Source organism: Anser cygnoides, chromosome 16 (assembly GCF_040182565.1).
Source record: "Anser cygnoides isolate HZ-2024a breed goose chromosome 16, Taihu_goose_T2T_genome, whole genome shotgun sequence".
NCBI classification, from domain to species: Eukaryota; Metazoa; Chordata; class Aves; order Anseriformes; family Anatidae; genus Anser; species Anser cygnoides.
Window position 1 is genome coordinate 11816686 of NC_089888.1, and position 16450 is coordinate 11833135.

Below are 16450 nucleotides of genomic sequence, written 5' to 3' on the forward strand. Positions count from 1 at the left end.
TTTTCCCTTTTCTTCCAGGGGCAGAGCAGCTTTGTCACGAAGGCCTGTCTTACAGTCTGGGCTCTTCCACTTGCCATATTGTACTTGAGTCAAGAAGCTCCTGGGGTGCTGCACTATGGATTTCCGTTCTGTGTCTGAATTGCTCCCCTCAGCTAGCAGTAGGGAAGCATGTGGGTATTTTAACGGAAATAACCATGTTATTGTAACACGGCCAGGCTGTTTCTGATATTACTTTCTTCATAGGGACTGTTCTCCATGTGCTTATGTAAGAAGGATATTAGATTGTTAGAAAGAAATGCATCAAAACAGGACCCTCGTAAGTTTTAGTTAGGTTTCTTTTTGTAGGGTTGCAGCTGAAGTAACAGCTTTACAGGGTGTGGAGCGGCTGTGGTGAAAAAGGTGCGATTCCCCCATCCTGACTGCTCTGGGGGCCGTGCGGAAGGGCGGAGGGCTGACAAGCAGCCCGCACGATGCGAGCCAGGGAAGGCCTTGGCTGAGCAGACGAGGTTATCTGCGGCTGGGCTTCCCTGCTGTTACTTAGGGCCAGCTTCCCCGGTGCTTGCCACGGTTTCCCCGCGGCTCCAGCGCGGCGGGCCGGGACTACATTTCCCAGCACCCCCCGCGGCGCCGCCCCTTCCCCCTCCGGCGGCCCGCGCGGGGGCGCTGCGGAGCGTGCCTCGCGCCGTTGGGTCCGCGGCGGGGGGAGGGGGCGCTTCCTGTTTGTCTCGGCCGAGCGGGGCAGCGCCATGGCGGCGGCGGCGGCAGCGGGGGGCGGCCCGGGGCCCGGCGGCGGCGGCGGGGGGGGAGGGAGCCGGCGAGGAGCGCCCACCACCAACATCCTGGCGCAGCTCCGCCGCGGGCAGCTCAGCGGCCGCGGCCTCACGAGGGGGGCGCAGGTACCGGGAGGGGGAGGCCCGGTGTGGCGGGCGGGCGGGCGGGCGGGGGGAGGTCCGGCGGGGCCTGGCGGAACTCGGGGTGCGGGGTCCGGCGGCGCTCTGGCGGTACGAAGGGGGGGGCGGGGGGCTTGGTGGGCCCCCCCCCGAGGCTACCGGGGGCTTGGTGGGCCTCCCCCGTGGCTACCGGGCACCCCCGAGGCTACCGCCCCCACCCCCGAGGCAGCGGCTGCAGAGCGGCCTCCCCCGGCCCCCCCCGTGGCGGCCCCGACCCGGTGAACGAGGGGAGGCCCCGCAGCCCCCCCCCCCGGGCCGTGAGGGAGGCCCCTCGCTGCCCGCCCGGGCCGTGAGGCGGTGGGGCCGGGGGAGCCGTGCCCTGCTCTGCCGGAGCCGTTTGTGGCCCGGTTGGCACCGGGGGTGGGGGGCAGCTCGTCCCGCAAACCGAGCCGAGCGCACCGGGAAAACGCGAGCCGTGTGTGCGGGCCGAGGGGAGCCTCCTGAGGGAGGGCTCCGCAGCGGCCGAGGGTTCGTGCTGGTGGTTTTCCACGAAGCCGTTCCAGGGCTGTTGGAAGTCGTCATCTTTCCCAGCTGATGCTGTTGGGAAATACCGAGGAGTGAAATCAGCTCGGCTTCTAGCATAGGTCGCTTTTTGAAGAAGCTGCCGGTGGGTACTGGCCTCGGCTCTTCTTATGAGGAACAGCTGGCATTTATTTTAAAGACTGAACGTGAAACCGGTGCAAATAATTGGAACCTGGAGCATGGGATAAAGAATTTACATTTTGGTGGTGATTCATTGAGCTAAAGTATTATAAAAGGGTTGAAATTTAATTAAAAAAAAAATGATTTATTTAAGTAGTTTTCATTAGTACAGACAACGGAGTATTTTCCTTGATTAATGAGGATTCTGAGCAATTTCTACAAGAAGACTCGCTCACCTAAATAAGTGCCCGTACCTGTAGGTGAGGTAGGTAAAAGAGCAGGGGGTGATTTTTAACTGCTCTTTTTGCCCCAGTTGTACCACTCGCTCAGATACTGCTTTGGTAAATACTTCAGAAAAAGCAAATCATCTGCTTGAATTTGACCCTGTAACTCTCAGTTTTTTAGGAAGCTTTTTCTTGGGATTGTCTCAGGAATGTATTTTGCAGGGCAGGCTGACACAGCGGCATGTTGTCTCGCTACCGTGCCTGCCCACCTCTGTGGGCTCGCTTGCTTGCTCCCATAGCGATTTAAGTCAAATAAACCCATAACAATGTCGTGTGCCAGTGTGACGCGTTGGGGCCGCTGCGTTCGCTCCAGGCTTTGTTTTGCTCGGGAAGCACAGTGGTGCTGGGTTTTAATTCGGGGCTTTTGTGAATTGTTCGAAACAACTGCTGAAGCAAACGGCAGGGCTTTCACAGAAATCAAGGAAACTTCTGCCCGCTCTGCCCTCCTTCTCATAAGGCCTTGGTTTGGGGTGGATTTTGTTGCTTTCTTGGTTTGCTTTGTAAATTTCAGTGTCGCTATGCTGCACTGAGAGAAGCTTGGACACCTTGGGCTCCCAGTGCTTCGTAAGTGCTGTAGGAATGCATTTTTAAATCACTGAGGGGAAAAAAATCAACTCCTTGAACGATTTTCAACTTTGTAAATTGTCTCTGTCCTGTTACCTTGAAGCAGTTTTTTGTTTGTAGAAGGTCTAAATATAAAACACTTTGACGTAACTTTTAAAGAAGTACGAGGCAGGTTGGGGTACTTTCTTCTTTGAAGTTTTATTTTTATCAAGATGTTAACAGTTTTTCCTTCTGTTGACTCCTCAGTAGACGCGTGGAGCCCTTGCTTAAGTTTCTCAGCTCATTTGTTCCTGAAAAGCACGAGAGCAGATCAAGTTTCCATGCTGCCGTGTTGGGGTCTCCAAGAACAAGTCAGGAGAATGTCCTTCCAGTTCGTCGTACTGTTCTTTGTAGGGAAGTTCTGAGTCACAAGCTGCACGAACTGCACCCCTGGCATCCTGTGAGGAGGAGAAACTCTTCAACATCTTCGGAGAGATTGGGAAACACCAGTCTGTGTCGTGGCGCTGCCATCCGAGTCCTGTTCTCCCACCATACTGTCACTATTTTAGCATCTGGTCTTTGAGAGGCAATTAGTACTCTTCTGTAGGCAACAGTACTGATTGTTTTCTAGTGAAGCTCGGAGTACTAACTTCAGGTGATCTCAAAATCAATTTTTTGAGGGAAGTGGGGGCTTACCCTCGACACAGTAAGGATAGTTCTCGACAGGCCTGTATCGGAACATTCATTGGTCTGATCTTAGAAGGACACAAAAATAGTTTGGACAACAACAGCCACCTGAACGTCTGGCAGTTTTGAAGCCAGCTAAACCTCTAAAATCTGCATCTTTGTCATGTGTTCCTGCTGTGCTCACCTACCCGAAGTCACGGCTTTCTTGTCGGTTGGTCTGTCAGCGTTAGGGCTAAGAAGGCTGATGGATAAAACACGTTTTAGTGGACGTTGCCATTATCTGTTCGTATATCCATTTTAGCTGTATTGCTAGCATCAGCGGCTGCCCTGGATGTAAGCATCAATCACTGGTATCAGATTGTGTAACCTTGTGCTGAGCGCAGAGCAAGTGAAAGAGGCTTTTCAGATACCGGTAAACTAGGAATGGGCCAACTTCCCAGAAGTGACACGCATTTTCTAATAAGGAAAAACACTGCTTGTGAGCTGGCTGGCCTGGCACAGCTGTGCTGCGCGCACTGCACTGTAAGACGTGGTGGGGTTTCATGCCGCTGTTCTGTGAAGGCAAAGGAACGTTTTGGTTCACCTGGTCGAGCTCAAAGCAGGACTTCATCCCTGTGGCAAGAGGGCACAAACTTCATCTGCTGCAAGCCGACTGTGAAAAGCACATGTGTGACATGAAACCAGGAGATGTTTAGGTGCAGCTATGTGAATCCCTGTGGAGAAGTAGTATAATGACGGATTAGCCAGAGATTTGCTGGCAAATTAGCATGCTTCTGGTGCAGCCCCAGGAGCAGGTCACCAGCGCTGGTCTCTCAGGATTGCCAAGGCTTAGCTGAAACAGTAAGAATGGAAAGAGAGTCCATTTTTCCAGCTGTATTTCATGATCTGCTATTCCTAGGAGTAGATGCTTCCCTTAGCAGCGTAGTCCCTAACCACTCTGAAAGATCTCTCTGTGAAAGGAAAACATTTTCCGCCTCATCGTTCAGATTTCCAACTCCTACCACCATAAAGTATCAGTTGTATGGAGTAGTTTCTCTCCAAGTCCGAGAAAATATTTAGTTTTCTACTCAATTTTTGTTTCTTCCTGACAACAACAACAGCAAACATTCACGTGAATATAATCCACTTTAGTAGCTCTAATTGTATGGGTCTTAGCAGGCTTATGGCTCTTGAGGAGAGGACAGCTAGCTGGTATTGAAATCCTGGACACGCTTTTTATGTAACAGGGACAGGAGCTCTGTCTTACACTGGAAATGTTCAAAAGTGCTAGTGTTAGACTTTGGTAATGTTATTTTGATTGACTGAAGACTAGTGGGAAGAGAACTGTTGCAGATGCGATAGTTCCTTGCTTTGGTGTTTTTGTAGCTATCCTTAAGATTTTTATTTTTTTTTAAAAAGCAGCTTTAGAAGCTCTAAGGAAAGAGTGATCACCGAAAAGTTAATATAATTTTACATACTCGTTGATTTATTTTTCTCTGAGCGTAAGATCGTCAGAACAACACCAGCAGCCTAGCCAGGAAATTCTGCAGTGGTTCTGAAGAACTGCTGCTGCTGGTCTGCTCCGGAGCTGCTCTGCTCGCAGGGCTGTGGCTCTCTGGGATTCGCAGACCTGTTCTGTCTCGGTAGGCCAGCTCTTCCTGCAGTGCCAGCGAGTGGCACACGTCTTGGGGGTTGCAGGGATGCTTACACCTGGCTAGCAGCTGCAACAGGGCTTGTCCTGGGGCACGGTGCTGCCGGGTTCATCCCCTGCTTTTGGGGTGGCTGGAGAAAGGCCTTTGGAGAAGCGGTGGTGATGGGAAGCTTGAGCCGTGCTTTGAGGGATCTTGGAGCTGGCGGGAGGCTGGGAGCGGGGGGTTCTTCTGTGGGTTTTCACGGTGTTAATTCCGCCTGCAGAGGGTTTCTTTTTGGAAATAAGCGTGGGGCCTCTTACTTGTTCTTATTTGGAGCATTGTGCAAAAGACCCGGCAGGTAACTGGCAGCAGTCGCTGTCCTGCAGCTGCGGGGTGACCACTTGCAGGTGCAGATTCACCACTTCTGCCTTAAAACACTTCGAGAATCGCTGCGTCAGCCTGCAGTTGTATTCCTGTGTGCTGTTAACGTGAAAATGGGGGTGGGGGCTGCCGTGGTTCTAGGCTTCTCTGCGAAACGTCATGTGAGGAAAGAGACGGCGTAGCCAAACGCATGGTTTTTTTACTGACTGGGAAGGAAAATATAATAAAGAACTGAGATGACTGGGCAGTCCCCGAAATACTGAATAATCATGTTCCTGGCAGTGCGTCAGAGGCAACTTCCTCAGTTATTAATGTTCCGAGGAAAATTAAATATTTAATTGCACAAATACTAGTTTCCTGTTTTTATAAAGGTGCAGCCCAAAAGGCTTGATGGAAAGGGGATAGAAAGGCTTTGATTTTTGTTGAAAATACAGAGGCCACGCGCTTGCATGTTTCTTGGGATCCATAATCTTACGCCTCATTTCCTCGTAAACTTGCAGAACTTTTGAACGCGCTTCACAAGTGATCAGGAAGAATACTGGGAATGGAAATTCTGCCTTTTTTTTTCCTTAGAGAACTTCTGATCTTAACTTGATGCACAATAGCAACAACAAAAGAATTTAAAAAATTACGAATTATGTGCCTCAGCTTGAAAATCTGTCCCAGAACGAATGCTGTAGCAGTGCAGAGGATGCCTGGACACCTGGGTGAACTTTTTTTCCTTTTCAGAGATCAGCCTCACAGAAGACGCTGTTAGAACGCTCTCCTGTAGTGAGCGTTGAGTAAGACAGTGACGTTTTTGTAGGGTAAAACGTGAAATCAAGACAAGATTTTATTAGAAAACTGTTACCCTCCCTCTGGAGAGCAAAGGGGCTGGCTCACAGTGCTTCTGGAGCTGCCGTCGCGGGCTCCTCGGCCTTCGGTTCATCAGCATCTGCGGGAGGGCATGGATGTGTCCCTGACCACAGCTCAGAAAGGCGGCGGAGGCCAGGTTAGCAAAAATAAGGGCTTCTTTTATAGGACGGTGAAAATCGTTGGAAAAGAGGAACACAAACAGAAGGGAAAATTGTTGCTGGAAGGGGAAGCAGTCACAACTTGGAGAGACCTTAGGCTGGTAACAAAAGTTTGAGCACGTGGTGCAGCTCTGTGCGTGTGCGAGGGCGCTGGCACGAAGCAGCAAGTGCTGTAGGTGGGGGTGAGAGGAAGGTATGGATTTAGGTAAATTTTAACGTGGAGCTGCATATGGCTTGGTGAAGGTTTAAGCGTTGTCTGTTAGACTTGTTGACCATTAGGAACTGCTCGTGGATGCTGGATTTGCCTTAATCCTAATGGATAAAGGATTTCTAACACAGGAGGGGTAAAAGGAAATTTAAAAGTGGTGCACTCATCTACAGTCTCTATGTTGAGTACTTTTTATACTTCGAGGAAAAATTACGCACAACAATCAGGTTGAACTGTGGTATTCCTGCTGTAGCTGTCGGGCTCTGGAATAAACCCCTGGAGGTGCTGGGCTGCAGCCCTGTGGGAGAGGCTGAAAAGGCTCCGTGTGCTCTACCTGCAGGCACGGGTGGACGTGCCGACCATTTCAGCTCCGTGCTTGAATCCTCTCGGCAGTCGGATCCCTCGTGCCTTCCCAGTGCGCCCACGCTGGCTTCAGCAGCATGGGGTGGCTGGGGTGCATCCGCCTGGCGGGGAACCTCCGGTGTCCAGCCAGCTCAGTGCAGGCACTTTTGGGTGCTTGGCGTGAGGTGGTTTGGCAGCTGGGTGCTCAGGCTTGTGCCGGTGCGTGCCGCCTCGTCCCGGAGGCTGCCCGGAACAAAACCGCTCCGAGAGCTGGGGCTCTGAGCTGGGATGAGTTACAGCAGGCTTCTGGGAAACGTGCGCTGCCCAGGTGTTGGTACCGGTTTGGTGAACTGTGCGTGGGTGGCAGGGAAGTTTTGATGTTGTTTCTTTTGTTTTCCCAGTAATTGATACTTTGCCGTCTCTTCCCACTGCCGGTAAGGCCTGACAGTTCATAGCCCCGGCCTCGAGTAAACCTTTTACTTTACCCGATGCCGCTTCCAGCCGGGCTTCTGCAACCTCCTCTTCGTGCTAGCTGGGACCTAACTTCATGGGCTTTGTGTGCAGCTTTGTGTGCAGGATCTCCGAGGTTTTCTCCACGGCTACTCGGTGAGCGAAGAAAAGTCCTGAAATACCGGTGTTGGATTGGGCTTATTCCACTCGGGTGAGACCAAAAAAACGGAGAGAGGAGGGGGCCCCAAAAGACCCGCTGCCAATTCGATGCGTGCTCGCTGCCGTCTGCCCAACAGGAGAGCAAGAGGGAGACCAGCTCCGCTTGTAAATGAAAAATGGTGACTCACTGCTCTTACAGAACTCACGAGATGCGGATCTTAACCAAGATGGTTGCAGGGAAAGAGAGCTCCATCCCATTTAATTGAATTTGAATCCCTCCGCAGAATCCAAAGTCTTTCCGCTGGCAAATGCCGCCCCGCCACAATGGAAATACTCCGAGCCAGGGCAGCCTCATAAGGACCACAGGCTGGAGCTTGCAACGAAACCAAAGACGGGCATTAAATCAAGAGAAAGAAAGAAAAGCTTTTTTTTTTTTTTTTTTTTTGAAAGCAGTTACAAGGAGATGAGAGCAAGGAAACGTTTACTTCAGTCTTTCAGAATTTCACGTCTGGAAGTTTTCTGCAGACCAGCACAGGCGGCTGCGTATCAGAGGCCAGGATGGGGAGAGGAAGCCCTGCTGGTACAGAAGTGAGGACGGAGATGGGTTCTGCCCCAAACCAACACGTGTGTGTGTGTGATTACCAAATGCAGTGTGAAGCCCAGGGCAAAGTGAAGCACAGAACAGCACTTAAGGGCTTTTGGCCTGTTCTGAGAGCACTTGGATGCTGAACTCTGCGCTGCGCCGCTGGAACCTCAGGCTGCAGCCTGCTCGCGTCATCGCTGCCTGTGGTATCTCCCACATCGGCTGGAGCCAGATAGTTGGATCCTGTCCCTGGCATTTTGCTACGTGTTCTTTGCACTTTACCCAGCAATTAATCGGGTTCCTCCTGCAGCTCGTGGGGTTGGGGTTGTGTGCTCCTCCCGTGGCGGAGACGGGGTGGTGGCAGGGCTCCTCGCCCTCTCTGCGCTGGGTGTTGCAGGGAGAACTGGGGATTGGTGACTTCAAAGAGGCTGATCCATTACTCACAGTCCAAATAACACGAAGCCATTTCGACTTTCTGGTTTTGTCCTGCCATTTCTTGTAAGGGCGGCCTCCGCAGAAGGAATTCTGCCGCATTCTCCAGCGATGTTGGTTGATGACTCTTACTCCAAAGTCAGAAATTAGAGAAAAGTTTAAAACTGAAGAGAGTGTTACATGCCAGGCTTGCTTGTATTGCTTCAGTCACTCCTTGTAGCAAGAAAAACTGGTGCTTACGAACCTTGAAATTCTTAAAGTACAAATTTGAGTATTTCATCAGGAAAAGAGCCCTAAGGATCTGGGAAGCTAGGACGGGAGAGGACCCGTAGGAACTAGTGTCAGTCTGAGGTTTTTCATATGCTTGCATCAGTTTTCTGGCCTTCCCGTACGCTGTCTTACAAGCAGAGAAAAGGGTTAAATTCTCAGTCAGAAATGGGAGGATATTTGCATATAATTGTCTAATTGGAACCGAATGGCCCATCCCTTTGGAATGGTACGCTGAGGTGTAGCTGAGAAGGATGTCTTGGCTGAAACAATAAGGAAGGCGATTTCCTGGCTGTTAACTATTAACAATGAGCATTAAAGCAGGCTGGAAGGAAACAATGCGGGTTAACTGACCCAGAGTGAGAGCAGCTGAGAAGCGTGGGTCTAGGAGCGAGGAAAAATTCACCAGTGTGGCACTGAAGTAAGGTCTTGCTGGCCTGAGGATTGGCTTTTTTTTTTTATTTTTTAATTTTTATTTTTATTTGAAAGGTATATAAAATTTTGTAAAACCAGCCAGAGGTCTTGCTGGCTTTAATTATTGTTGTCTCCTCTCCTCTTCTCTACAAGGATAAATCCTCACTTCAGGTTTGTCTCAGTACCTCCAGTGAAGTAACGTTAAGCAGAGGGGCTAAATTCTGGTTCACGTTAACTGGACCGGGGACTTGATGAAGAGTTCCTCCTTCGGAGCACCCGCTGGAATTAACCTGCAGTGTTCAGCCTTTGCAACGCCTGCTGTAGATTTTTCAGTGCTCTAAGCAGAGTATTCACTAGTCTTGTGCTGCTACTTCGTTTGTTCAGGTGTAAAATACTGTGGAGGAGGAAGAAAATCGGAGGACGTTTGCAAACTGCAGTAAGAAATGCTAAGGTGTTGTTGGTGATCGCAGCCTGCTTCCCAGGGGTAACGGCGGTGCTGTTCTGCCGGTGCAGCTGTCGGTCTGCAGTTACCAGCAGCCCAGGGCTGCAGAGGGACTTCTCACTGGGGTGTTGATACATTCCTCAGGAGTGCTTGTACATCTTCGTGGTTTGGGCCATTGCTAGGACCGGCAGTGGCTTCAGGGATTTGGCCGAGGAAATGCTCAGTACTGGTTGAACGTAACGAGTAATGAAGTCTTTCTGTCTTCAGTGCGTGCTCTCTGCTTCAGTCCAGTGTTGTTTGCGATAGTGTCAAGGTCCCCAGTTTCCTTCTTCAGTGACCTGTCAATCAGAGGTACACTAGTGGAATTATTTAGAGATGATTATGTTCCCATAATAACTAAGTATATATTTGAATAAGTAAGTATTTGAAGTGATAACATCTGCTTTAAGCCCTGTCCCACACGAGATACGTCGACCATCTGTAAAATTCTGCTGCTACCAGTCCTGGATAGATTGCTGTTTGGGAAGAGGTGCTGCATTTTCTAATGGTACAGACTACGACATGTGATTGTCTGTGATATTCCAATATTGGAATTATGGGCAGGTTGTTTTCCTGGGTGTTATGCACTGGACATGTGGGAATTATATTCGTCCTTTGTTGCAGATCACAGAGGCCTTGTTAAAGGAAAGAGATAAACAAGCAAAATGGAATGGGATTCCCTTACTGTTGCAAAAGCTGTACGAGCATAGCCACCCAAACAGCGACTTCTCCCAGTGCCAAAGCATCTTAAAGGTATTGCCTGCTGTGTTCTGGAATGGGGTGGTTTTTTTGTTGTTAACTTTCTTTAAAGGCTAGTATGATGATACACTGTGACTTTTGAAAGTGTTTGCATGATAGTACCTGTGAACTGGATGCGAATAATAGCTAGGAATGTGTGTAATTGATTAGTCACTAGATCACATGGATAGTCTGAGAAAGTTGTGTTTATACTGATGAATAGTTTTCTCTATGAATCATCTCTTTTGTTTGTATTTTTAAACTGCATACAGGAAATTTCTCCACTTCTCTCGATGGAAGCCATGGCATTTGTTACAGAAGATAGAAAAGCTGCTCAAGAGTCCACTTTCCCAAATACGTACACCTTTGACTTGTTTGGAGGAGTTGATGTAAGTGTAGCTGGTCGTGTTTTTGTTTGGTTTTGTTGCTTTTTTTTTGCTTTTTTTTTTCTCTTTTTTCAGAGATACCAGGACATTTCTGCATGGTAGTCATGCCGTTGCTAAATCTGTAAATGACACCTTTGAGACTCGTGAAGTTTCTAAATGCAAGCTACAGAAGCATTTTACTGATTTGATGTTAGTAATTACAGTTGTGCCTACTTGAGTTGTTCAAAATGTGAAAAAGGTGTATTTTCCAATGTATTACATCACCAAAAGCAAAATACTGTTTTTTATGTTGTAAATTTGATTGTTTCTTCAGGTAGCCTGCTTGTAACTTGAGAGACAAGACCTCTAGGGTCTTCAACAGTTTCAAATGATTTCTAGTTGAAAGGTTAAATACTACAGTCACTACTAAAGCACCAAGAATGACACTGAGGGGAATGTCTTTGTTTTTAAGCATACTAGTACACTCCTGGCAAGGTTGTCTCTTTATTGCTGCCATGCAATGCGCGCTGCTTCATCTATGGAAAAATTTTTAAGCAGGGCTGCTAGGTTTATGTGTAGATGTTTTGGCAATTTATCTCTTTGTTTATCTGTTGTAGTTTGGCATTACAAATATATCCAAGTTTGCTCAATTTTATTGTGACAGACACTAGGATCTTACCTTTCCTTAGAAATGTATGATTTGTGTTTTTCAGGCAACTGATGAACTTCATTTTTGTTTTGTCTAGCAGTCTTTGCTACTTCTCTCTTGTTACGCTTAATGGGCCTTTATTTCAACAAGACATCTATTTAGGATATGTTATTTTGAAAATAACACTAGCTTAGTTGCTGGAATCATGTCATTTGAGGACAACATTCTTCAGCTACCCAAACAATTTAGAACGTAGTATGAAAATGCTTAAAAACAATACTTTTTATTTTTAAACAGAAAAAGTGATGCTTTCTATTAAAGTGTTTTTACCATAAAAATGCACTGAAAAAGGCCTTGTTTCATATTTAAATGTGTATGTATATTTGTTTTTTTGATAGTTAAGGGGAGTGATTTGGTGGTTTGTTTTTTTTGTTTGGTTGTTTTTTTGTTTTTCTTTTTAGCTTTCTTGGGTAACAGTCAGCTTTCTGACTATAACAATAGATACCTGGTTCCTAATTACCTGGTACTGTGGTGAGAGATTTGGCTGGTCCAAGTGGGTTTAATCTGGTTAAAGGTAGTGTTAGAAGGTAGCGGTAGGTGCTTTTGAAAGTCCTACTTTAGGACCTGAAAGGCAATTAGTCTGATCTACTAGTTCTGTGTGTGCCACGTACTGATTCTGTGTTGGGATATTTCAAACCATGAAGTATCAGTAACTTCGGAAGACACTAGACTTGCAGTGTACTCCACAGCATCACACTAGAATGTGTGATAGCATGTTTGTGTAGATACTTTCAGATTCAGACAGCCTTTACATCAAAGAAGAACAAAAGCACATTTGTGCATCATCCCTTTATATGAATTATTATAAAATACTGCCTGAGAGTACGCGAGCATGTCAATTAATACATGAGCTTTAGGGACTTTGGACATGAATGTGACCCATTTCAAGAAATGAGATCTCGTAACTCCATTTCTGTGGTGTTTTTTTTTTTTTTTTTTTTTTTTCTCTCTGGGTAAGTGAGGCACCCTCTTACCTATGCTCTCTCTGCCTTTGGCCTCTTGCACTTCTTGCTGCATATTGTCGCAGTTTCAGTAGGATGGCTGAAGAAAGCCCTCTCCAAGGATTGTCTGACACCACTGCAGTCCAGTCTCTGGAGTGTATGTGCGAAGCATACCAGTGCTCAAGGATAAGATGATAACTACGTGGTGGATTATAGTACTGAAAAAGAAAGAGATAGGGTATGCTTCTGTGGCAGGATAGAAGAGATCTTTACTGCAGCCACTCTTAAAAGACACGCTGCTTGCAGTAGATGTTCTTTCCCAGAAGAAGAGCAGGTGGCCTGCATCCCAAGTGTTTACGGATATCTTTGTGTGCTTATCTCGGATACCTGGCCTTGAGGTGTGCATTCTCCTCCTAAAAATTAAGCTGTTAATATGAGCACTACATTAGTGCTGCTGTCATTTTGCTACCCTCTTAATTCAACAGTTGCTCTAACAAACACTGAAAAATATATTTTCCTCTTTCAAGTTGAAATATATTTTGAAATCCAGCAAGATTTAGGAAGAGCCCTTTCAAAATCTGCATTTCTTTGCAGATTATTGCTAAAGATTCATTATTTTGGGAAATGCGTGATAGTCATCCTTGATGTTATCTGGATATGTGTGAAAATACATTCTTTGCAGACTTGTGCTTAAAAACTTGCCGGTGGGAGCCTATTTTATACGTATGTTATTCTTTCTGCAGGGTAAATACAACTATTTTTTGGGAATGTAATTTTGACACCACCGGGTTTTTGATTGTAAAATTCCCATCATTCATCTTAGTGACTTCAACAAAGATGGGTCTAAGTTTGAATTTGTCACTGACAAATTAACTGTTTATTTGTGTCCCAATGATTATTCCCTTAATTCTTTATCTATTGTTTTACAGCTTTTAGTAGAAATTCTCATGAGACCAACCCTTATGACACAAAAGAAGAAACAAAAAAGTAAGTAAATAGATCTGCTCATTTTTTTTCCATTTTTGCCTTTTACCCTTTAGTTATTCTATTATATCTAAGGAGTTATTCTATTTTTCTGTTGCTCTTTTCCTTCTATACCAGGGATTTCATGTTCCAAAGTGAATCATTGGTTTCTTTATTCTCTGTAGTAGTGATTCATGTTGAGAATTAGGGTAGTAACCTGCTGCAAAATCAGGAGTATTCATGCTGTCAGCATGACTTTTCTCAATGCAGCAAATCTGTACTCACTTGAAACTTCATCTTACTGTGGCTATAGCTACTGTTAACAATTATTAACAATAAGCCACAAAGCATTGTTTATGTAATAGGAGTTATAGAGATTGTGAGATAATGAAAAGTATGCTGTTTTCCTGACCAAGTCACAGTGACTAGTAATTTCCAAATTGCCGTAAAGAGAACTTGCTAATGGGGAGCAGTAGCTTCAGGTCAGCTTTCCTGCTGGAGCAGCTTCAGTTTAGTGTTTCCATTTCTCTTGTCTGTGATTCTGTTGACTCCCTGCAACTCTCCTGAGGAAAGAAAATGTCATGGTATGCGCCGTGGTCCCTGCCCACCAGCCAGGGAACTTCAAAGGTGAAGTAACTTGAACTTGAGCTAGAGGCAGCTGTTCTATGCCCATATGTTTTTTAAATATTAAAATGCTGGAATAAATCAGATTGAAAGCTTTTCTACCAATTCCTGATGCTGCCTGGAGAAAAACACATGGACTAAAGACTGACTTCTTTTCACGTTTAATAATTGGAACTAATTTGTCTCTTATAGCATTTTTTCCATATTGATGAATTTTGAGTTGATTTATGACTTCTTTCCTTCTCTAAAATACTGTTTACAAACCCTGTAATTTTCTGTGCGTGACTAAGAAGTGTGCTAGACCTCAGGTACATCTCCATCTGCAGTCCTAGGCAGTGGTAGTTCTGGAAGAAAGCAAGCAAACAGAGCAGTTACAGAGTAATTTACTGTGTTTTTTATCTGCAAGACATTTGCAGGTATGATCCAAGTCAGTAGTTAGCCTGAAATTCTCACTCAGTTTATAGCTATTCATGTCACTACTGTGGATGTTACTGAGCAACATTACTTGTCAAGATAAGACTAGTGAATGTCTGTTTTCTTCTTTGCAGTAAGCGATGACCTCATCAAGGACTGTTTAAGCATACTGTACAACACGTGTATATGTGTAAGTGCAACTGCTATGAAAATGCGTTCTGGCTAGACCAGTGCATCTGCTGTTTTTCATTTGATGTGATTGTTTTATACTTGACAAGACAACAGACAGACTCTTTTAAACATAATTTAAACTTACTCTGAGTCTTTTCATTAGAATTCCTTTAGTTAAATATAGGACCACCCTGTATTTTGGATCATTGTTCAAATAATTTGTGTCGTCTTAGGCACGTTGTTAAGCTTAATCTCTCTTGTTTGGATCTTTGTGTGTCCGTGTTCCCATAGAAAATCCATGTCAGCGTTTGTTGTATTCAGGCTTAAAATTTGAAACTAGAAATGGATTCCTACAGTCTAACCCAAGCTACAGCTCATCTTGTTCAGTAACAGTGCTCGCAAGCTCTTTAAGTTTGATCCTGCAAATTCTTTGTATGTTGAATATCAGTCCAGTTGCGCATTGATGGCAGATCAGTGCCAGCTATTGAAATAGCTTCAGAATTTTAATGGAGAGCTAGAAGGGCATGCCTCTGATTATGCTTACAGGGAACATCCTCAGCATTGTTTAGTTAATCACACAGTTTATTAGGTCATAACCTAGGGAGCATTGTTTAATGGAAAAAAAAACAAGATGATAGTCACTGGACTGGAGCTCTTCCAAAGACATCAACCTTATCTCGAGAGTTTGAGTACTAAGTATCTGTGTACAGATGGGAAGGAGAACAGAGGGAGCACCACCGCCTGCTTGACTTAATAGGATTTTATTTTTTTCCTTAAACTAGAGGTAATGCAACTTCTGCAAACTGTGATTATTGTAATAGTGAAGGAACAAGTTTGCATTTTTTTGGATTAGCTGCTGTTTGATTGATTCACTTTATTATTACCACTCATTTGAATGAGAACTGTTCAGGATCACAGAGGTCTTCTGTGTGCAACATAAACTGTTCTTATGTTTATCTGTAAATATTTAGGAAGTATGTAAGCTAGTCTATTTCTGTGAGCAGTGGTGATCGGTCAGTCACAATAGCCAACTTTGCAAGCACTGAGGATGTAGTTTAAGTTACATTTAATTCCAGAAAAGACTGTCCGTGCTATCAGCAGAGATCAGAGCATGAAAGCTAGCATTACTTAACTCTGTGATGAACCCAAAACTCATGCCTTAGTGTGCTGTAGCATGGCTGATGTGTTCATCACTGAATTCATTAAGGCTGATGCTTGATTCTGGTTGCTTGAAGTCTGCCCAGCTGAGAGGAATGCTAACAGTTAAGGAGGAATCTGGGGACTGCATTTGCATATTATGAAATGGAGCTGATTATAATTTGTATGGGAAACTAGAGGCAAGCCTCTCTGACATGTTTCCAGGCATTCAGTGTTTACTCTTGATTTAAGCAAGTAAACGACTTTGCCTTGAGTGAAGGCTCTCATCCTGGAGCCTGTAGTTTTTGCAAGCCTCTTGTTGACTTCAAGCGAGGATTGGAGTTACATTTGGTCACTATAAACACAATGTTTTCAGGAACAGAGGATTTGATAATACATCATCTTAAAACTGTTGTGCATGTGCCTGTAGCATGATGTGTCAAGGTGGGCCCTGACTCTGTGTGCTTCTTGTTGCTTTCTAGACGGAAGGAGTCACAAGGCGACTGGCAGAAAGAAACGACTTTGTGCTGTTCCTGTTTACACTGATGACAAACAAAAAGACATTCCTGCAAACTGCAACACTCATTGAAGATATCTTGGGAGTAAAAAAGGTTTGTTAACTGGTTTCTTATTTTTGCATGGCTTTTCAGGCCAGTGGAGAAAATACAGCTGTTTCTGTGAAGGGTTGCTGAAAATAATTCTCAAAGCTAGCATTCTCACTTCTTGTAGCTTCTTTGAAGCATGCCTGTTTACACTGATCATTAGCTTTAATCACAGATCAGACAGAAGCCAAACTATGTATGTGGTATCATATTTGTAATGCTTTTGCGTAGCTTGCAGAGGATGATGGGGGAGTGGATACGTAGCTCATTATTAAATCATGGCCAATATTTCAAATAAAGAAAATGGAACTCATCCAAATTCATTTTTTTAGTCCTTTCC

General features: G+C 45.5%; 1 protein-coding gene across 2 annotated transcripts in view; it reads left to right on the top strand.

Moving 5' to 3' along the window:
* Window positions 1–731: 731 nt before the first annotated feature.
* Window positions 732–16450, top strand: part of TRPC4AP (transient receptor potential cation channel subfamily C member 4 associated protein) — a 35917-nt gene continuing 20198 nt past the window's right edge. The window contains exons 1-6 of one of the 2 annotated variants that reach the window (XM_066978410.1): window positions 732–896; window positions 10071–10199; window positions 10457–10573; window positions 13129–13186; window positions 14335–14390; window positions 15991–16119. In XM_066978410.1, coding sequence (XP_066834511.1) covers window positions 747–896; window positions 10071–10199; window positions 10457–10573; window positions 13129–13186; window positions 14335–14390; window positions 15991–16119 — 639 coding nt within the window. In that variant the 5' untranslated portion in view covers window positions 732–746. Of the gene's footprint in view, window positions 897–9821; window positions 9955–10070; window positions 10200–10456; window positions 10574–13128; window positions 13187–14334; window positions 14391–15990; window positions 16120–16450 lie in introns of those variants that run through there. The other variant, XM_013199394.3, reaches the window with a different exon arrangement.